Source organism: Meles meles, chromosome 7 (assembly GCF_922984935.1).
Source record: "Meles meles chromosome 7, mMelMel3.1 paternal haplotype, whole genome shotgun sequence".
In the NCBI taxonomy this organism is placed as follows: Eukaryota; Metazoa; Chordata; class Mammalia; order Carnivora; family Mustelidae; genus Meles; species Meles meles.
The window spans coordinates 77,694,311-77,717,688 of record NC_060072.1 but is presented as its reverse complement, the minus strand read 5'-3'; the positions used below and the strand labels follow the sequence as shown (position 1 = coordinate 77,717,688).

Sequence of the window (23,378 nt, the reverse complement as noted above, 5' to 3'; positions counted from 1 at the left end):
ACCAAAGTGCCCCATCAACTTTCTGTATCTAAATATTGCCAATTATCATAATACTATCCTTTATAATAACTTCTTTCTCTCAATTCATTTGCATTTTAGTTGTCATATTGCTCTCGTTTCTTTTAATATCACCACCTCAGCTTCTCTTACTTTTATTTTTATTTTCTCTTCTCTTATTTTATTTTTATTTTTTATGACATTGATATACATAGAATGCAGAACTGTTGTTATTTTAAGAAAGTTCTTTAAGTTAGATTTGTCTGGTAGTTTCCTGATGCTGTGATTCAGGTTACGCCTTTTTTTTTTTTTTTTTTTTTTGGTGTGAGAATACTACATGTTTCCGAAATCTGCTGAGTAACCAAAAACTTGGTAGTTTAAAACAACAGGAATGTATTCTCTCATAGTTCTGGAAGTCAGGAGTTCAAAATCAAGGTGTTGGCAGGCCTTTACTCCCTAAAAAAGCTCTAGGATAACAGCTTCTGGTGCTGCCAGGCATTCCTTGCCCTGGAACAGTGTAACTCCAATCTCTGTCTCCGCCATCACATGACTTTCTTCCCTTCCTTTCTCCTCTTCTTATAAGGGCACTTACTGGATTTAGGGCCCATCTCTGTAATACAGGATGATCTCATCTGGAGATCCTTAACTTAGTTAGATCTGCAAAGACCTTCCCCAGCCCCCCACCCCAATAAGGTCACATACACTGGTACATGTGGTTTAGGACTTGGGCATATCTTCTTGGGTCCACAGTTCAACCCACTACATTGCCTAAATGATACTGGGTATTTCTCAGAGGATAATGTCAGGATACACCAAGTGTAGACAGAAGAGGAAATAGATTTTTTTAAAAGCATGAATCATACTGACATTCGAATTCAAATGAAATATTATAGTTTTTCTTACCTTCTCACCCATCATGTTTGTAAATTCTTTCTTCAGAGGGAGCGCACTAGTTCCTAACATTATTAAAATGTTTACTTCTTTGGTCAGTCCTGCAACATAGGTAAAATAGTTTCAGAATTGCTACTCCTGAATCATTACCAACAAGAAACTTGCCAAATAACATTTAAGATTTCTTTGTGGTTCTTCTGGTCTTCAACTGAAATTGTGTGGCCAGGTTCAAGTTATTTAGACCAGTATCTCCTCCCCCTTGTATGTGGTTGTTACTCATTTGATATACAATTCAATTCATTTATTCTGTTTGTATTTAATTTTAAGGTTCCTATCTTCACTGATTATAGGTTTCATTTTTTTTAATAATAACATATAACATGATTCTAAAAGAAGAAACATATAGAAAGGATACTTAAAGAGGTCACTCCCTCTCCTATCCATTCTGCCTTGTTCCTCCAATCTCCAGTAGGTAACCAATTTCATTAATTTCTGGTTTACTGTGTTTCCTTTTATAAAGGTAAGCAGGTAAATGTACACTTTCTTATTTTGCTTTCATTTTGCATAAAGATAGTATACTGTATGTTAGAGGTTCTCAAATGGAGGTGGTTTTGTCCTGTAGGGGGCGATATCTAGAGATATCTAGATTTCTAGAGCTCTCTAGAGATTTTATTGGGGGAGGGGCCACTACTGTGGTAGACGCTACTAGCATCTTGTGGGTGGAAACCAGATATGCTGCTAAACGTCTACAGTATGTAAGATAGCCCTCAACTGCAAAGGAGTGCTGGTTCCATACATCCATAATGCTGTTCAGAAACCCTGCTATACATACACTTCTGCACTTTGCTTTCCAACTTAGAAGTATATTATGGAAAATCACTCCACAGAGAACATCCACATCCTGTTTTACAGCTCCACAGTGTCGGTGCTATCGTTTATTCAGTCTCCTTTTTATGGACACTTAGATTGTTTTCAGTATTTTGCGATTATAGATAATGCTGCAATGGATCTTATGCACTCCTTTTGTTATTTTTGGAAGTATATCTTTTTTTTTTAATTTATTTATTTGACAGAGAGAGATCACAAGTAGATAGAGAGGCAGGCAGAGATAGGGAAGCAGGCTCCCTGCCGAGCAGAGAGCCCGATGCGGGACTCGATCCCAGGACCCCGAGATCATGACCTGACCCAAAGGCAGCGGCTTAACCCACTGAGCCACCCAGGCGCCCTGGAAGTATATCTTTAAAGTAAATTGCAAGAGGGTCAGAGGCCAAAATATTTGATGCTTTGCAAAATACCCTCCAAAATGTTGTACATTTTTGCATTTTCACGAATGTATGAGAGTACTGGTTTCTCTGTATTTGCTAGCTGAATTGCCAGGTTTTTGAACTTTTACCAATTTGAAAAGTAAGAAACTCAGTGTAGTTTTAATTTGCATTCATTTTATTATTAATGGCATCTTAATTATTTATTTTTAAAAGTTTTTATTTATTTATTTATCCTAGAGCAAAAAAAGAGAGCAAGTGTAAACATGGTCCTACACACAAGTTGGGGGTAAGGGAAGAGAGGGAGGGAGAAAGACAAGTAACCTCCACCCTGAGCCCAGAGCCTGACACCAGTGAATCCCACCGTCCATGAGATCATGACCTGAGCTGAAACCAAGAGTCCATGCTCAACCTACTGAGCCACGCAGGTGCCCCATTAATGGCGTTTTCAAAAAGTTTTTGCTTGTTCACATCCTTGGATCAAAACCTCAAATTTTATATTTAAACCAAATAATTTTAGATGAAATGCAGAAGCAATGTTTATAAAATACAGTGAAACAAGGTATATATTTCTGCACTGAAAATATCCAAATTTTTCCTCATGGCTATGTCTCAATGAATTTTTACGTGAACATATCATAATGTAATCCTGTCATGCCTGAGAGAGAAATACTCATCACCAGGTAATAAATGTAACCCTAGACATATGATATTTAAAGTCTCCTCTGGAGTTTTCAGACCATGAGGTCTGAGTAAACTAAGATGCCTCTGTACTAGGATTCCTTGTGTGCTTGGTGTTTTATAGGCCATACATGTCTCTTGGAAGTCTTCGCGATCAAGTCATCTATCCTGATTCCGTGGATGACATGCATGATAAAGGCTATACAGACCATGATCTGGAATGCATTCTACACAACGTCCACCTCTATCACATAGTTCAAAGAGAAGGAGGTAAATTCTACCATTTTTAAAATGCACTTGTTTCAAAAAAATAAACTTGGGTAAATAGTCTATGGTTTAATGTAAACATATGCTACTATTAGAACATAAATTCAGAAGACAGACTTTATAGCATTTATTGCTTTTCCATTACTGACATCCTCTTTTCTGCTTGGATTATATTTTCTGAATCACACTAGGCTTTTTATTGTCTGCTACTAGCATTTGAAAACAGTTTTTCCTTCATATTTGAGTATACAGTTGTCCCTGAGGCCACCATCAGTCTAGATATATGTAAAGTCTGTGACAGAAATATTATCCTGTCAAGTTCTCAGCTTATATTAAGCTTAATAATTTGAGTAGTAGATATCACAGAATTACTTTTTTATTTTCATTTTTTTAAAGATTTTATTTATTTATTTGACAGACAGAGATCACAAGTAGACAAAGAGGCAGGCAGAGAGAGGGGGGGGAGGCAGGCTTCCCGCTGAGCAGAGAGCCGGATGCAGGGCTCGATCCCAGGACCCTGGGATCATGACCTGAGCTGAAGGCAGAGGCTTTAACCCATTGAACCACCCAGGTGCCCCTACTTTTTAATTTTCAGACCCACAGTCTTACCAACACGTTTTTTTCCTCTTTCAAGTAGCACAAGAGAATCAGATAAAATACAAACTTCTATAGTATATGATTTATGCAAAAGACATTTTTGAAAAAGTAGAATTAACACTTATACATATGAACTTAAAAAAGAATTACTTTCTAATAGTCAAATCTTTTTTTAGATTAATGTTTATTTAAATTCAATTGATCAACATATAATATATTATTGGTTTCAGAGATAGAGGTCAGTAATTCATCAGTCTTATATAATACCCAGTGCTCATTATATCACGTGCCCTCCTTAAAGTTCATCATGAAGTTACCCCATCCCCCAGCACCCCTGCCCTCCGGCAACCCTCAATTTGTTTCCTATGATTAAGCAACTAATAAGACTCTCCGTACAGTCCCACAACTATATGGTCAATTAATTTTTTTTTTTAAGATTTTATTTATTTACTTGAGAGAGAGAAAGAGAGTGAGAGAGAGCATGAGAGGGGAGAGGGTCAGAGGGAGAAGCAGACTCCCCAGTGAACAGGGAGCCCAATGTGCGACTTGATCATGACCTGAGCCAAAGGCAGTCACTTAACCAACTGGGCCACCCAGGTGCCCGGTCAATTAATCTTTGACAACACAGGAAAGAATATCCAATGGAAACAAGACAGTCACTTCAAAATGGTGTTGGGAAAACTGGACAGCAACATGCAGAAGAATGAAACTGAATCACTTTCTTACACCATACACAAAAATAAATTCAAAATGGATTAAAGACCTATATTTGAGACCTGAAACCATAAACGTCCTAGAAGAGAACATAGGCAATAACCTCTTTGACATCAACCTTAGCAACACTTTTTCTAGATATGTCTCCTGAGGCAAGGGAAATAAAAGCAAAAATAAACTACTGGGACTACATTAAAATAAAAAGCTTTTGTGGGCAGAAGACATGAACAGATATTTCTCAAAAAAAGATATCAGATGACCAAGAGACATATAAAAACATGTTAATCATCACTTACCATCAGGAAAATGCAAATCAGAACCACCAGGAGGTATCACCTCACACCTCCCAGAATGGCTAAAATCAACACAAGAAACAATCACTGGTGAGGATGTAGAGAGAAAAAAAGCCTCTTGCACTGTTGGTGGGAATCCAAACCAGTGCAGCCACTCTGGAAAACAGTATGGAGTTTCCTCAAAAAGTTAAAAATAGAGCTACCCTGTGACTCAGCAATCACACTACTGGATATTTACCCAAAGAATAAAAAAACACCAATGAGAAAAGATACATGCATCACTATGTTTATAGCAGCATTATTTATTTATAATAGCCAAGATATGCCAGCTGCCCAAAGTGTGCATCTATTGATGAATGGATAAAGAAGAGGTGGTGTGTGTACACACATATAATGGAATGTTATTCAGCCATAAAAAGGAATGAAGTCTTGCCAATTGCAATGACATGGACAGAGCTAGAGAGTATTATGCTAAGCAAAATAAGTCAGAGAAAGACAAATACTGTGTGATTTCACTCATATGTGGAATTTAGCAAACAAAACAAATGAGCAAAGGGGAAAAAGAGAGAGAGAAACCAAGCAACAGACTCTTTATTATAGAGAACAAATTGATGGTTACCACAGGGGAGGGGTATGGGTTGGATTCAGGAGTGCATTTGTGATGAGCACCAGGTGTTGTATGGAAGTGTTGAATCACTATATTGTACACCTGAAACCAATATTACACTGTATGTTAACTAATTGGAATTAAAAACTTTTTTAAAAGACTCTCTGTAGAGCATTTAGAATAATGGCACATAGTAAATGCACACAAATTAGTAGCTAGTGGTAAAATTACTACTCATAATATTAATACAATGATATTTTGTCTTTTTGTGATGGTACTTGATCTTTTATATGGAAATTTCATATATAATTTCATTTGATTCTTATAATCAGAAATGAGGCAGACAAGAGACATTATTCTGTTTATTTTTGTGACATTTCTAAACATGAGTCACAAATACTGAAGATACGGAAAGCAGATTGTCTTTTTTTTTTTTTTTTTTTTTCACACAGTCCTCTCCTTCCCAGTTTTAAAACACCAGGGCAGAATAAATGCTGCATGTTAATCTCGAGGAAATTATTTTGAGTAAATTTGAAATCCAATCACCTAAATAGAAATTTATAATAAGAATGGACCATTCTATTCTTTTAGAAATCATCAAGAAGTTTAAGAACTTTTAAAAGAATGTTCCAACCTTAATAATGTAACAGTAATTGTTATGGTTTATTGAGTGCTCACCTTGCAGAACACATTAAGCAATATACACTGTCATCTTAGTTAACATTTATAACTGTCTTGTGATGTGGGTTTTAATAACCCCTTTCACAGGTGAAATTCAGAAGTTTAGAAACTTCCCCAGGGGCTCACTATTGTTATGACAGGGATTCAAATACAGATCTTACTTGAAAGTCAGTGTTCTATACTAGGCCATGCCACTGTGCTATGCTATCTTCTAGCTTCTTAGACACTAATAAGAACTGTTATATCCTTACACATAAAAACAAAAACAAGAGGGCTACACTTTACTCCCTTGATCATGTTTTTAAGCAAAGCTTGAAAGCACATAAATTTGAAATGACATCACTAACTTTAGAAGCCTACTGAAGTTCTATTTAAACTAGCTAATACTTTGCTTAGAGAAATGCTTTGCTTTAAAGACAGAATTAGAAACTACGTTTGATTCCATGCAAAAGGTTACAAAATAGACAAGAGTAAAAGTGTTAACAAATGTTAACATGAACTAGAGCAATACCTGCATCTCAAGGAAGCAGGAAAACTGTTTTCTTTGCTGGCCTCAGCTCACTAAATCAGCATCAGAGGTGAAATTATAACTCAGACTTTTGATTTATATGTTCTATGATCAAGCAACATTGCCTACTGAAACTTTTGGGTTGAGTGGAACAGAGGACATGATTTATTTAAATATGTAAAGCTAAAGTTTCCTTTGACCCAAATACTTTTCTCTTGTGCTTTCTCAGTTGGCAGGGAAAAAAAAAAAAAATTAAGCCCGGACTATTTCTCCACTGTGTAGCAATCTGAACTTATTTTTCAAATCCTTGCTTGTGTTTCATAAATGCTATAAAATTCAGTTATAGAGAGAAATCGTATTTCAACAGTTTTCACTAGAAGCAAGAACTTTATTTAAATCAGATGACATTTTGAGATTTTTTCCCTAATATAAAATTGTAAGGATATGTTTTTAAATGAACAGAAAATTCCTGGAAGTTTACCCTCCCCCCACCCAAAAAAAGAACAGTGGTACCCACTGGTGAGTATTATTAGGAAATAGGGAAAATCTTTTCAACCTAGTGCACAAAAACAACAAAAACTCTACACTTCCTATTTTCTTTCCCTTTGTCCAAGTTTATTTAGAAAGTTTAATAAAGGTGAAAATTCAGCTGATGTATAAAGAGGAGGGCAAAGAGACTGAATTTTTTCCAAATGGGAGAACTAAGCCTTGAATACTTGGGATTTAGAATTGTTGTACTGAATGTACGTGTCAAGTTTTGGCAGTCATTTTGCTCTCTGAATATCAGACATTGCCTACTCTGCTTTATTTTCTGATATTCTCACAGATAATATTTGATATGGCCATCTCTCTCATAGGCCCCCCCAAAAAAAGATAAGCCATAAAAATAATAAAAACCATCAAATTTTTAAATATTATAAAAATGTGTAACTTTGAAAATAAAAGTCTCATAATTCCATTCCTGGAGGAGTTTGTGGGGTGCGTGTGTGTGTGTGTGTGTGTGTGTGTGTTTATAGAAATGTAATCATAATTTATATAAATGTATATGTGTGTATATATCTATACATATTCATATAAAGTACCAGGCACATGGAAGCCATTTAAGTTAGTTTCTGTCTTACTCTTTGCTGACTTCACAATTGGCCTGTGTAAATTGTTGGTCTTTTCTCCTACCACCCCCCAAAATAAGAATAGGTATACCAACTTTTTAGAGATATTCAGAAACAAATTTTAAAAGTATCTGTATTTTGGGGTCGCCTGGGTGGCTCAGTGGGTTAAGCCGCTGCGTTCGGCTCGGGTCGTGATCTAGGGGTCCTGGGATTGAGTCCCGCATCGGGCTCTCTGCTCGGCAGGGAGCCTGCTTCCCTCTCTCTCTCTCTCTGCCTGCCTCTCTATCTACTTGTGATCTCTCTGTGTCAAATAAATAAATAAAATCTTTTTTAAAAAAAAGTATCTGTATTTTGTATTCTTAGAACATGTTTTATCAGCATAAGGAATTATTAACATTAAAAAATCTGAAATCTGGGGGTGCCTGGGTGGCTCAGTTGTTAAACATCCACCTTCCGCTCCAGTCATGATCCCAGGATCCTGGGATCCAGCCCTGCATCTGGCTCCCTGCTGAGCGGGGAAGTCTGCTTTTCCTCTCCCACTCTCCCTGCTTTTGTGCCCTCTCTCCCTATCTCTATCTCTGTTAAATGAATAAATAAAATCTTTTTAAAATTTTTTAAAAATAAGAAATCTAAACTAAAATGCTTATAAATGAGGCTCTCTAGTATCCAAGCATATGTTTTATAAAATACCAGGTCCTTTGGTGTTAATAATTTAAACTTGCCAGGAATCAATTGTCCAGGGTAAAATATATGTATATGTAATATATGTAAAAATATATGTTATGTATTTTTAAGGATGGGATGCTGTTATGGACTGGAAAGATGTTCTGTCTGGAGGGGAAAAGCAAAGAATGGGCATGGCTCGCATGTTTTATCATAGGTAAGTATGCCATCGTTGTAAATAAAAAAATCTTTGGACAGGATTCAGTGTCCTCACCTTTAGTTTAAAATTATCTTCCTGGGGGATGGAGGGATGGACAAAATGAGTGAAAGAGAGTGGGAGATACAGTGGGAGAGAGTGGGAGTGAATGAATACAGGGAGATTCATTCATATGGAATGAATAAATTGCAGAAAAAAGGCACAGCATGAGGAATATAGTCAATGACATTGTAATAGTGTTGTCTGGGGACAGACACAGCTAAATTTGTGTGAACATAGGCTAGTGTGTAAACTTGTCCAATTACTATGTTGTATACCGGAAACTATACAACTGTGTGTGTCAACTATACTCAAAATAGAAAGAAAGGGAGCGCCTGGGTGGCTCAGTGGGTTAAAGCCTCTGCCTTCGGCTCAGGTCATGATCTCAGGGTCCTGGGATCGAGCCCCACATCGGGCTCTCTGCTCCACGGGGAGCCTGCTTCCTCCTCTCTCTCTGCCTGCCTCTCTGCCTAGTTGTGATTTCTCTCTGTCAAATAAATAAAATATTTAAAAAAATAAAATAAAATAGAAAGAAAGGAAAAAAGGAAAAACTAATGCTTAGAATTTACAGGTTCAGTATTCTTGTTATTTTATTTCATGTGTTGGAAATCTTCCAGTACGTTTTCCTATTTTTTAGGTTGAGTAATTTTAGATGACAGAAGTAAATTCACATATATCCTATGTTTGAAAGGATTATTACTAATTTTAAAATGTGATGAATACATAACTACTATTATACTGGGGTGAACACAGTAGGTAGGCATTCAATACTACTTCTGAATTAAATTATTAAATTCAAGCTAAATTAACTTTTCAAGCACTCAGTAGCCTATTAATCTCCTCCTTAAAAATCAGACCCTTACCTAATGCAAAAAGGAACCAGCCAGCTCAGGTCTTAATAGACTCAGAAAAACAGAGATACAGGAAATAATTTCTCCTGATAAAACTTCTCTCTGCAGGGCAGCTGGGTTGTTCAGTGGGTTAAAGCCTCTGCCTTTGGCTCAGGTCATGATCCCAGGGTCCAGGAATCAAGCCCCGCAGCGGGCTTTTTGCTCAACAGGGAGCCTGCTTTCCCTTCTCTCTCTCTGCCTGCCTCTCTGCCTACTTGTGATCTCTGTCAAATAAATAGATAAAATGTTTAAAAAACAACAACAACAATAAAAAACCAACTTCTATCTGCAACCAGCTTCACAGCCTTTTGAGGTTTAAGGATACCAAGCCCAAGAAGCTGGTAAGAAATATTAAAGCTATTCTGAAATATTCTTATTTGTCCTATTCTTCTCTGAAAAAAGATCTCTCTGTCTCTGTCTGTCTCTTTCTGTTAATCTTAGGCCTCTGGCAATGAAAATCAGAGTTGTATGCAAAGCAGGAGGCAGACAAGAAATACATTACTCAATTTTAATAAACCATGTTGGGGAAAAAAGACCTAGAGTTATGTACATGAACGCCTAAATGGCAGTTTATTGCTGTAAACTGGGGCAGATGTGACACTCTGAAGGAGTTGCAATAGAAGTAGAAATACTTTTATAGTGAACTTTAATAAAAGATAATGATAAAAAGCGCCATAGATGTGCGTGTGTGTGTGTGTGTGTGTGTGTCAAGGAAGCCTCATTAAATACTCCGCAGCTAGTTAACCCTCACTTTGCGATCAGTTGGCTATCAGTTTTTTTTAAAAAACCTTTTATTATGGAAAAAACATTAAAACTCCATCAAAGAAAAGATTGTAAGTTGAATCCCACGTTCCCACCATACTGATTCACCAAGTGTAGCATTTTACCACACTTAACTTTTCTATTTTTTTTTAAATTCTGAGGCATTTTAAAGCAAATCCCAAATATCATGGCATTTTTCCCAAAAACTGTGGCATCAAGAAAATATAGGAATATTGTCTTACATAATAGCTATCATTATGTAGTTATTCATAGCTAATAAAATTGATAAAAATTGAAGTCATCTAATACCAGGCTCATATTCAAAGTTTCACTAGTTGTCTCAAAAATATTTTCATAGTTGATTTGTTCAAACATGTTGAATTTTGTTGTTACATCTTTTAATCATTTTCAAACTAAAGTCTCTGCTACTCTGTGCCCCCCACCACCACCACCACTCACCCGCCAGTTTTGTATGTCATTGACTTGCTAAAGAAATAGGGTTAGAGATAGAGAACAAACTGAGGGTTCATAGAGGGAAATGAATGCGAGATGAGCTAGATGGGTGATGGGAATCATCACTTGTTATGATGAACTGAATGTTGTATGTAAATGATGAATCACTGAATTCTACTCCTGAAACTAATATTGCTCTCTGTGTTAACAAAAAATTTAAATTAAAAAAAAAGAGAAGATATAAGAGAAAAAAGGAAATAGAGTTAGTTGTACCATAAGAATAGTGCTCATTCTAGATCCCCTGATTACTTCCTCATGGAATCTTTCTTTAATCTCCAGTTTTTCTTGTAAACTAGAAATTAGAGCTAAAAGCATAATTATATTTAATTTAGACTTTTTAAAGAACATAAGATATTTATCTTTGAAAAAGGAACATATTTAAATAATTTTATTAAAATATAATTATATGTTCATTTCATAAAGGTAGAAAATTTAGATAAGTAAAAAAAACTATTATCTCTTTACCTATGTTAAATAATAAAAATTCAGGTAATTTTAAAGAAAAAATTGGTTTTATTGAACAATTTATGAATAAGACAGTAGCTCATCTAGCAAGTAGAGAGGAGCTCCAGAGGGATACAGAAAGGGAATAGTTTTTAAAAGCAGGGCAAGGAAGTCATGAACAAATTCACCTTCTATGGGGAGCCTAAAGGGTCTTATTAGGTTGATTACCTCACCAATGTTGACCAAGAAAATCTAGACTGACCAGTTCAGATTACATTCCTGGGGAAGGTTGAACCAACAATCAGGTTAGATAGTAAGCCCCAGTTTGGTGACATGGACCTAGCACAAGTGTCTCTATTTTGGGCCTGTAGGTGTCTGGCTGTAGTTTTTTTAATGAGAAAATATATTGCGTTAATAACATGGTGTTTTGGAATTTAAGAAACAAAACAGATGAACATGGGGAAGGGAAGGAAAAATAAAATAAGATAAAAAACAGAGAGGGAGGCAAACCATAAGAGACTCTCAACTATAGAGAACAAACTGAGGTTGCTAGAGGGGATGTGGGGGGAGGGGAATGGGTGATGGGCATTTTGGAGGGCATTTAATGGAATGAGCACTGGGTGTTCTATACAACTGATGTAACACTAAGTTCTATCCCAAAACTAATAATACACTATATGTTAACTAGATTGAATTTAAATAAAAAGCTAAAGAAAAATAAAAAAAAAACATGGTATTTATAATTATGTGCATGGATAGCTCAAAAATATAGCAAGCTAATTTGCATCGACATGGATGGAGCTAGAGAGTATTATGCTAAGCAAAATAAGTCAGTCAGAGAAAGACAAGTATCATATGATTTCACTCATGTGGAATTTAAGAAACAAAACACTGGGTGCTGGGCATTAAGGAGGGCACATGGTGTGATGAGCACTGGGTGTTATATGCAGCTGATCAGTAACTGAACTCTACATCTGAAACTATCGATGTACTATACGTTGACTAATTAAATTTAAATAATAATAATAAAAGAGACAAAACAGATGATCAAAGGGAAAAAGAGAGAGAAAGAGGCAAACCAAGAAACAGACTCTTAACTACAGAAAACAAAATGATGGTTACCAGAGGAGTTGGGTGGGGGGAAGGGTGAAATGGGTGAAGGGGATTAAGAAGTGCATTTATTGTGATGAGCAACAGGAGTTGTATGTGTTGAATCACTACATTGTATACCTGAAACTAATATCATACTATAGGTTACCTAACTAGAATTTAAATAAAAACATAAAAAAAAAGAATATGGCGAGCTAAAAAATTACAAACCAAAATTTGCTACCTCAGAATTTTTAGTACAATATATGTTAGAATGCTCCTTTCTTAGATGATGTGGTGAGATTCAAGAGTAAACTTTACTGTTTGACATTTATGACCAGCTGTTACCCCACTATCACCCTGAATCTGTTTGAGCCTTGTCCATAAATATTCAGTAATATGATCACCAGTATAGTTGGTGAAATATAATATGATGGGTGTAAAATGTGACCATAAATTTCCCACTGTGTCGGTGTGTTAATAAAATAAACCCTGTAACAAAGAGCAAGAGGCATTAATCTCAACCCAAAGAGATTTTTAAGTACTTGTAACTGGAAAGAAATAGTTGATACTTGGTATCTAAAATATTTTGGATACAATGGGAGACTAAATGAACATCAAGTTTCAAGCATACCAATAGAAAGGAAATTTAGTGACATATAGAAAGATCCATGAAGATGAGCAAGTTGTTGAAAAGCAGAATCTGTTGAGGAAAAACAAAATGAAATAGAAATTTTAAACCCAGTGAGAGAAAAGTAAAATAATGAGGAACTGCCTTCCATCATCCTCAAAGGATTAACAAGAAGATTTGAATTGCAGTATGAAAGACCTAAGCTAGCTAAAATGGAGAATTTGGGCAGGGATTTTTTTTTTTTAAATATTTTATTTATTTGACAGAGAGAAATCACAACTAGGCAGAGAGGCAGGCAGAGAGAGAGGAGGAAGCAGGCTCCCTACAGAGCAGAGAGCCCGATGCGGGGCTCGATCCCAGGACCCTGAGATCATGACCTGAGCCGAAGGCAGAGGCTTTAACCCACTGAGCCACCCAGGTGCCCCTTGGCAGGGATTATTAAGTGTCATAGTAGTATACTCTTTTTGAGAGGATTTTAATTTTAATGTTTAAAGAATGATAAGAAAAGTTCTGTCCTAAGAGGAATAGATTAGGTCCTTCACAAAGATCCCTCTTCTGATGTTACACCCAAAGAAAAAGAAAGGAAAATCAGAGAAACAGTATTCTCTAGTGTCTTATTTAGTTATGTCAACCCAGATTCCAGCTATTGCTTAATTTAAGTACACACACACACACACACACGTGCGTGCACACACACCAGTTCTGCCAAGGAAACCAAATTATGGAATCTATCTTGCATCTGCTAGCCTCAGGATTACCATGATCACTGAGTGTAAGATATATACTTTATTTCTAATTCTAAGATGGCATCTCTTCTCTGTTTAGCTCAAAGCACTCTGAAAAATGACACAGTATAAAAAATAACTAAATTGCAAAAAAGAGATTTACACAGAAAAGGAAATATTTATCCCAAATTGTTCTTTTTTATTCTTCCTTTTTTCTCCCTTTTTTCTCCTTAAAAAAAATTATTCACAAAACCATAACCAACTCTAAGACAAAGAAATAGTGCTTAATACTTAAACAGAACAGTAACCAAAAGCCAACCAGCACAATTATTTCTGTTGATGCTAGGGAGAGACTCCAGTGGTCTTTCAGTTCTTTGCATGGAGAGCAGTTACTAAAGTCAAAGTGGGTATTAAAGCTACCTTGATTCCTGCGTCTACTCGCCTTGACTATCCTCCCTGGAATAGGTAACGGGATCCTATTAGTAAGCAAATCCAGCTTATAAAAACAATTTAAAGTGTTAAATAAGTATGCTGAAGGAGAAATTATTACTGGCTTTAATGTTTACCTTCTCATTGTCATTTATTTTTAAAGATCAGAATACCTTCATGGAGGAAATTGTCCTGGAAAATACTTGATACTGATTTTCAGCTCTGAAATAAATACTAAATGACAGTGCTTGAGTTGACCTTTGGTCCCATTAACAAAGCTAGTCCTGTTGCTGAGTACCAAATATGTACCTAAAGTCCAGATAGGCTTGAAGGAAGACAGGGAAAGGAAAAGAGAAAGATAAGAGCAAGAGGGGCTGAGAGGAAAGGAAGAAAATAAACAGAAGGAAATGGTAGCAAATGTTAGGTGCCTCTGACTGTAGTAGACAGTCATTTCCAAAGTAAAAATCAAGCTAAAAAAATAACTTACTGAGTATAATCAGAAAAATATTTACTGATATTTTTTTCCCTTAAGAATTTGATTGCAGGGGTGCCTGAATGGCCCAGTGGGTTAAGTCTCTGCTTTCAGCTCAGGTCATGATCTCGGGGTCCTGGGATCCAGCCCTGCATCAGGCTCTCTGCTCAGCGGGGAGCCTGCTTCCCTCTCTCTCTGCCTGCCTCTCTGCCTACTTGTGATTTCTCTCTCTGTCAAATAAATAAATAAAATCTTTAAAAAAATTTGATTGCAAAGCAGGGTCTCAGTGTTACCAGGTTAAATGCCTACTCTGTTGTCAGATTAGGCATAGCATTTTTGCAGAATCTTGTAGCAGTGTAATTCCATTAATCATGCTCTGGTACTTACATGGTTGGTAAAGTTATCTTCTCAATAAATCTTTGCTAACAGGGCTTTTGGCCTGTTTGATAATTAGCTACTGTAATATATTTTTCATGTAATTAGTCAGAACCTGTCACCAGGAATGAACTTGCCTTCTGTGGGAAAATGCACTCAGTGACCTGCCTCATCTTTCTTATGTCTCACACCCATGATTCACTCATCTGCATAACAATAACGCCTATTGTATAGTGAACAGGCATCCAGAAATCTATTTAAAATTAAAGAAGAATATAATATTCTAATCCAAAGAGGGAAGATGACTGCTCTTTTGCCTTATCGTTTATCACCTTTAAAAATGTCATATACTCTTTTGCTCCTTTAAAGTTAACATTGCAGGGTACCTGGCTGGCTCAGGCGGTAGAGCATGTGACTCCTGATCTCAGGGGTTGTGACCTCAAGCCCCCATGTTGGGTATAGAGCGTAAATTAATGAAGTTAACATTGCAACTCATATTGTCCATGTAAAGATTTATAATTCAAATAGGAAAATCATTCATTTATTTGTGGTTTTTTTTTTTTGAGACCAAAATATGCATTGCTGGATGAATGTACCAGTGCTGTCAGCATTGATGTCGAAGGAAAGATATTTCAGGCTGCAAAAGGCGCTGGGATTTCCTTACTATCTATAACACACAGGCCTTCTCTGTGGTGAGTGTTCCCAATGTTAATTTGCAATAGATGGTTTTTCTTTATATTTTTCAGAGAATAACTGCCTAAACTTTCACTATAGAGCATAGACTATTTCACTTATTTTCTACCTATATTTCTGTTAAACTGCTCACTGGTAGTGTAGATACCCTAAAACCTAACATTGTAAGATTAATGTGCTATTTGAAAATGGTTATCACATTCCAATAATTCTGAAAATAAATTGAAAAATTGAGTGATTTTTTTAACTGAAAATATTCATGATGCATAGCATGTACTGGTAAAAATACATTTCTGTAATTTTATATCATCTTTTTAGCCCTTTTTTCAAAATCCAAGAAAAAAAATTCCATAATTTAATATTCTCCCAATTGATTAAGCTGGAGAAAACACAGGGGAAAAAGCTTTTCTGGTGGAGGAGTTTTGTTTTAAGGAAAAATGAATGAAAATATTTTCTAAATAACAGCTCATTAAACTCAATGGGATTTCCCCTATTTAAAAAAAAATAACACTTTTTACCATTCCCCTACTTTGCTGCTGATTCATCACATAATAATAGTTGCTATTGCAGATTCAGCACCTATTCTGTTCCAGATTCATTTTATTTAGTCTCATAACAACTCTATATTGAGTATAGGTAGTCTAATTAGACCCTTACAGATGAAGAAATTGAGAATTAGAAAAATGAAGAAAGTAACTTCCATGATCACACTCTCTTTACTATAGTATGCTGCTCTACTTATTATAAGGAACTCAAAATGCACTGTATATGTAAGCCATAAAAACACTTGTTCATTCATAGTACACTCGTCTACTTGGATATTTGTTTCTTCAATCAAAATCTTTTCTTTTGATATAGTATAGTAACTACAGTGGACTCTGAACACGTTAGTCTCATCTTTCCTAAGGGACAGAAAAGACTTCTCTCTCTCTGTAGCAGGTGGCTAATCACATTCAATGCCAAGGCTCTCATCATGTACATGATTTCAAACCTACGCTGAGTAACAAGCTTTATTGGAGTTAATCCTGGAAGCCATTCTAGACTTTTCACTGTATAGGGAATGTTTACTTTAAAATTATGAGTTAACTGAGTATGCAGTTCAGATCAGGCTTTCATTGTATAACATGCTTTGATTCTGTGTTCTACTTCTGTTGAGTAGATAGTAATCTATTTTTACTCTTTATTTAAACATTCGAATTTTTCATAATTTTTTTTCGCAAAGAGGTGACCTGAAAATAGAGCATTTCATGAAGTGATCTTTTCTATAGAAAAATTGAGAGAGACAATTAAGAACTAATTGGCATATGGAGTGATAAGAGCCTGATTTACTAATCTCTCCAGAAGCGTCTGGATACAGTCCAGGAGGAGTACACGGCAGAGTGTGATTCCTCTGACTTTTCCCTGGAGAAAATCAAGAGGAACTGGATCTTTACAACACATTACATCGGTCTATAAATCCCCAAATCAGTGACAACATAGAACCACACCAGAAGAACTCTTGAGCCCTTTCTGGTATGGACTTGTCATTTCCAGACATGCTTCCTATTTGATCACATGTTTGGATAACATGGATTTAGTCTTAGTTCTGGTGCTTTTTCTGACCTTGTCAAGAGATCTACTATGCTATTCTGTCATTTAGTTCCTTATTCAAGTAGCCTAAAGAGCCACTGAAAACATATTCAGCCATTTTTTTTTCATAAGGAGCAAATAGGTTTTTGTTGTTGTTGTTATTTTTAAAGATTTTATTTATAGCAGTTTTATGGTCACAGAAATATTGAGAGGAAGGAACAGAAATATCCCATATGCTCTGCCCCCATACATGCATAGCTGTATTATCAACATTCTCCACTGGAGTCATACATTTGTTATGACTGATGAACCTACATTGACCCATCATTATGACCCAAGGTCCATAATTTACATTAGAGTTCACTCTTGGTGGGGTACAATCTATGGGCTTGGACAAATTTATGTTGCATATATCCATCATTATAGTATTGTACAGAGTATTTTTACTGTTCTAAAAATGCTCTTCCTATTCATCCCTCTCTTCCCTCAAGCCCTAGAAACCACTGTCTTTAATATCTCCCTGGTTTTGCCTTTTTCAGAATGTCATATAGCTGAAATCATATAGTATGTAGTCTTTTCAGTTTGACTTCTTCACCTAGTGATAGTCACTTAAATTTTCTCTGTGTCTTTTCATAGCTCGATAGCTCATTTCTTTTTAGGACTGAATAATATTCCATTGTTTAGATGCAAATAGTCTATCCATTCACCTACTGAAGGACATCTTGGTTGCTTCCAGTTTGGGCAATTTATAAATAAACCTGCTAGAAACATTCATATAAAGGTTTTTAGGTAGACACAGGTTTTCTCAGCTCCTTTGGATAAATATCAAGGAGTGCAATTGCTGGATCATATGGTAAGAGTATGTTTAGTTTTGTAAGAAACTGCAAAATTATCTACCAAAGTGGCAATTTTTTGCAGTTCCCACCAGTAATGAATGAGTGTTTCTGTTTCTCCATAGCCTTGTTGGAATTTGGTTTCATCAGTGTACTGGATTTTTGGCCATTCTAATAGAGGTATAGATGACAAATTTTTAAAGCAAGTAACAAAATCTGTAGTTTTCTGCCTTTTAGCAAGAGAAAAGTGGTGTTTTTTTTTTTTGTTTGTTTGTTTTTAAACCGAGTACTCAGGCGCAAAGTAGAACCAAGCCTGAGGTCAGCTGGCTCCTGGGCCAGGCAGGGGTCCAGTGAGCTCATCAAATCCCAGCACAGACGCACTTCTTTTTTTTTTTTTTTTCTAAGATTCCATTTATTTATTTGACAGAGATCACAAGTAGGGAGAGAGGCAGGCAGAGAGAGAGAGAGGAGGAAGCAGGCTCCCTGCCAAGCAGAGAGCCCGATGTGGGGCTCGATCCCAGGACCCTGGGACCATGACCTGAGCGAAAGGCAGAGGCTTTAACCCACTGAGCCACCCAGGCGCCCCGAGAAATGTGTTTTTAATTGCAGCTATTTATAGTACATTTTCCCATAAAACTAAAAATCATGTTACTTCTGCATTATGAATTAATTTAGACATTGTACATTCAACACATCTATCATTTCTTATTAGTCTTTCTCCCTAGATGAAATTATTATTTTTCCTGAAAAGATTTCCATAGAGAGAAAAAAATATATTTTCCCCATGACAACAAAGGGTAATTGTTGATTTAAAGATTAAAATCAATTATCAGTATACAAAGAGGTCAAAAGTTATAGACGCTTATTAAATTATTAGATTCTTGGATAGAATTATACCCCTGGGGAAAATAATACATTATGTGTTAATTTAAAATTTTTTTTAAAAAGAATTATAGCTTTATACCTACCACTTTCCTAAGCTTGCTCCTATTAATACAGGAAGCCTACAGATTATTTCCAATGAGCCTCAGTTAATATAGTATCTTCCTTGAAAATACTCTAAGTCAAACCCTGAAATATTATTTTAGCCCATTATATAGAACATACCTTTGAATCTCAGGTCATGAAACACCCATACATTTTCTTCCTCCCATGTAGAAATCAAATAATGTTGTGGGACTGGAGTGATGAGCCAAACCTTCATTATACATTGAAGATAGAAGTTGCCCAAGATAAGAACTATTGCATTCTAAAATTACTCCCAGTTGTAATCCAATATTAAGAAAGCCCAAGAATATTAAAAACAAGATCATTAATCTCTGTCATATGTTATCAAACACATGAACTTTCAACTTGAGAGTGATTTTTAGCCTTTTAGACACAGTTTAATACAAGGTAATTTTCTCCTCTTACCGCATGATCTATCCAACCAGAATGAGATGAAACCAGAGGTCCTTCAGTCGATGAACAGATAAACAAAGTGTGTAAAATCTGCAGTGGAATATTATTCAGCCATAAAAATAAAGGCGGTACTAATACATGCTATAACTAGATGAACTTTGAAATCATTTTAAGTGAAAGAAGTTAGTTACAAAAAGCCACATATTATATGATTATATGTATATGAAATGCCTAGAATAGACAAATCCAGAGAGATAGAAAGGAAACTGACGGTTGGCAGGGACTGAGCAGGGGCTGGGGCTGCTAATAGGTATGGGATTTCTTTTCGGGATAAGGAAATATTCTGGAATTGGATAGTAGTGATGGTTACATGAGCTTGTGAATCAACTAAAAATCACTGAATTTTACACTGAAAAGAATGAGTTTATGTATGTGAATTATATCTCCAGTGTAAAAAAGGAGGTAAATATACTTGAAATAAACCTACTGATCATAGTAAATAATGAGAGATCAGAGCGTAAAAGGGATCAAGAAGCAAGAAAAACTATAAGGAAAAGAGAGGAAAACTGGGGACACATAAGTTCTTATGTGGGCCACTTCAGCATAGTGATAAGATGGAGGGGCTCAGCCATGCAGGGCCAACCCTGCTAGCATTAGTCTCTCCACGCATCTCCCACAAATCCCCCAAACCAGAGTGACTTTAGCCTCTCCTTAGGACAAGATGGACTGTCTCCTGTCTCATCAATAAAATTATCTCTATGCTTCTCTGACGTTTCTAATTACGAACCAGAGCCATGAGAAAGGAAATTACATTATAAGAAAGCATGGAAGTATCTTTAAAAGATTTTTATCAAAGAGTTCATTTTTTAAAGGTGTCTTAAAACTTTTTTTTTTTTTAATATGCTCCACACCCAGCATATTACTCACAACCCTGAGATCAAGACCTAAGCTTAGATCAAGAATCTGACGCTCAACTGACTGAGCCACCCAGGCACCTTTGAATTTCCTTTATTTTTATTAGGGTTTTTTTTTCCCCGCTGTATAACCTTTAAAATTTTTACTTTCCTCAGCTTCCTTTCCATATTCCCATTCTAACTAAGTTTTGTTATTTACTCAGTAATCATACTGGGTTTGAAGATAAATTAATTAGATACAAATAGTATAGTATGTCTTCCTTAGCAATTCATATACATTCAGGATATATATAAAAGAAATTTAAGATAAGCATATAGAATTTCCAAGAGATCAATGATTTCTGGGGTTAAAAAAAAATCACAATATTCAACCTCTTAAGAGATTCTTGAAAATCAAATGTAAAATAGGCACCTTACTTAAAATTTGCCTTTGAATATCAACGGGAATGATAAACCTAAAATGGCGTTTCACAATTATTGCTAATAATATTATTTCATTTTAATTATGCAGGAAATACCACACTCACTTATTACAGTTTGATGGCGAAGGAGGTTGGCGCTTTGAACAATTGGATACTGCTATCCGCTTAACACTGAGTGAAGAAAAACAAAGGCTAGAATCTCAGCTAGCTGGAATTCCCAAAATGCAGCAGAGACTCAATGAACTATGTAAAATTTTGGGAGAAGACTCAGTGCTGAAAACAGTAAAAAACAAAGATGAGACATCCTAATTTGTTTTGACATGTTTTAAAAGTTAATTTTTAGCTAAAGACTCAGTCTGTTACAGTGCATGCATTGTGTTTAAGCTAAGCACAGAGAAAAAAGAGGAAGTAAGAAATGTTTTATAAAATTTTAGCATCAAGGAAATATGTGATCTGACTCTTCAGAAGAAAATAAACAAATGCATTATGTGAGATTAGTCATTTTGGCTTGTACTAATTCCTAGCAAAAGTCTAATTCACCCTGTCAAACAGGATTTTCCGGGTGAATTTATGAAGAATACCAGATTTACTATGTGTATGTGATGTGTCTGAGGTTCTTAACAAACATGGGAGATATCTTGAGAATGGAATAACTTAAGAACAGCATATTGTTTGAAACAAGGTACATAAAATTAGAAGTTTGAGTAATGTTTCAGTCCATTTATGGTTATTAGGTTTAATAGGTAGAATTCATGTTCATCATTACTCACCAACTAAACCCTGTATACAAAATAGCTGACAGTCTGATAAATAATTTCAATATGAAAAAATTATTTAATGGCAGTGGTTTAAAGAAAGAAGCATGGCTCTACATGTATAAAATGCCATATTCTTAAATTTTAGATTTTGAGCATCTTACCATGGGCACATAACAAATTAGTTTTAATGAGAATCTTACATATTTGTTAATAAACTCGTTCATTTTAAGAAAAGAATTGCCAATACAGAAAAGGAATATCCCAACAATGTATGTCTTAGCCTTACTTAGTCTTACTTTGCTCAGTAGCATTATCTATTGCAACTTCTGTCCAGAAATACTCAGCTTGGTTTTGTGCTCAAAGGAGGAATCCATCACATTTTTAAATAGCAGTGCTATAATAGAATATAGAGATTCTCAAAATCACAGTAGTAATAAAATGCAAGGAAATAGCACTTTATAATTTACAATCCTTGTTTATATCATTTCATTTTAATTCTTGTGGCAAAGTTTGAGGCAACTGTTACTTACCTCATTCACTTTAGAGAAAATTAACACTCAGACTTGCCTTAATTATGCAATTTAAGGGACGCCTGGGTGGCTCAGTTGGTTAAGTGGCTGCCTTCGGCTCAGGTCATGATCGCAGCATCCTGGGATCGAGTCCCACATCGGGCTCTGTGCTCGGCGGGGAGCCTGCTTCTCTCTCTGTCTCTGCCTGCCACTCTGTCTGCCTGTGCTCGCTCTCTCTCTCTCTGACAAATAAATAAATAAAAATTTTAAAAAAATTAATGTAATTTAATTTAGGGACAGATCCAAAATCAAATGAAGTTCTGATTCCTTATCCAGTTCTATTTCCACCTTCCACTATCATCTTTGAAATCTAAATGGGTCATAATATCAATAAAACTTAGATGAGATGTTGAAAAAAAAATTCGGTAATGTTGTGGTATTATTATTTGGTTATTGATTACAAGATGTGGAAATTAAATACAAAGTGGAAAGAAAGGTCACTGGGCTGTGATTTAAAAAGAGCCAAGAAAGCAATTTTTTCAGCAACAATGCACTCATATTGAATATTAACATACCTCTACAACTAGCAATCAGTAGGGAAATTCATTATGTTATAGGTAAATTTAGGATTTATTGAACATAATGAGAAAGAATCTGCATGGAACAGTCCATATAAAATAAATCTTACCTATTCGTGTGCCCTGACATTGCAAGTACACAAGCCAGAACTGCATTTTAATCTCCTATTGCCTATGCCACCATGTTGATAGGCCAGGAAAAATGAGAATGATTGGTTGTTAGTGGTTTGGGGTTTTATTTACATATTTAGACACAACCATAATCAATGCTAAGTCAGTGATTCCCAGACTTTCTCAAGTGTAGAGGACCTAGAAGTCATTCATGATGACTGTAGTTGAACAGCATGACATTTTCACATTTCAACTCTGCCATGCTAATTAAGACATTGTTAGTTATCAATAAATGTAACCATCTCAAGTGAAGGAATGCAGGATAAAATCCTGATCAGTACCTCTGTCTAGGTTTTTCTGTTAGTATCTCTAGGTCCTCATATTCTTTTGTCAGTTACTGCTTCTTCCTGTTAGAAAAGTGAAGTGGGTATCCCAGGTTAGAAAAAATGCATGGAGCCAAAACGTAAACCTGAAAACAATGATCCATTAATCTTAACTTCTATATTAGCAGTTACTCAGTTTATACTGCTGTAGGGAACAGCGTAAGGCAAGCGTCTTAAGTTAACTTTTCAAGGTACAAGAAAAAAATGAAAAGTCCTCATTTGAAACATGTGCATAATTTCCATGCCTTAATTTTCACAATTTGAAAAAGAAAGCATTTAGGTCTTGATATATTGTGTTTTGAAACCTAGAAAAGAATGCCAAAACAAATATTAGATTTGTAATTAACCCTT

At 35.6% G+C, this 23,378-nt stretch overlaps 1 protein-coding gene across 1 annotated transcript in view; it reads left to right on the top strand.

The window, feature by feature from the left end:
- ABCD2 (ATP binding cassette subfamily D member 2) overlaps positions 1-22,086 on the top strand; it is a 62,734-nt gene extending 40,648 nt beyond the window's left edge. Inside the window, exons 7-10 of the mRNA XM_046012723.1 lie at positions 2,956-3,101; positions 8,403-8,487; positions 15,423-15,548; positions 20,778-22,086. Coding sequence (XP_045868679.1) covers positions 2,956-3,101; positions 8,403-8,487; positions 15,423-15,548; positions 20,778-20,997 — 577 coding nt within the window. The 3' untranslated portion in view covers positions 20,998-22,086. The remainder of the gene's footprint in view (positions 1-2,955; positions 3,102-8,402; positions 8,488-15,422; positions 15,549-20,777) is intronic.
- The last annotated feature ends 1,292 nt before the right edge of the window (positions 22,087-23,378 follow it).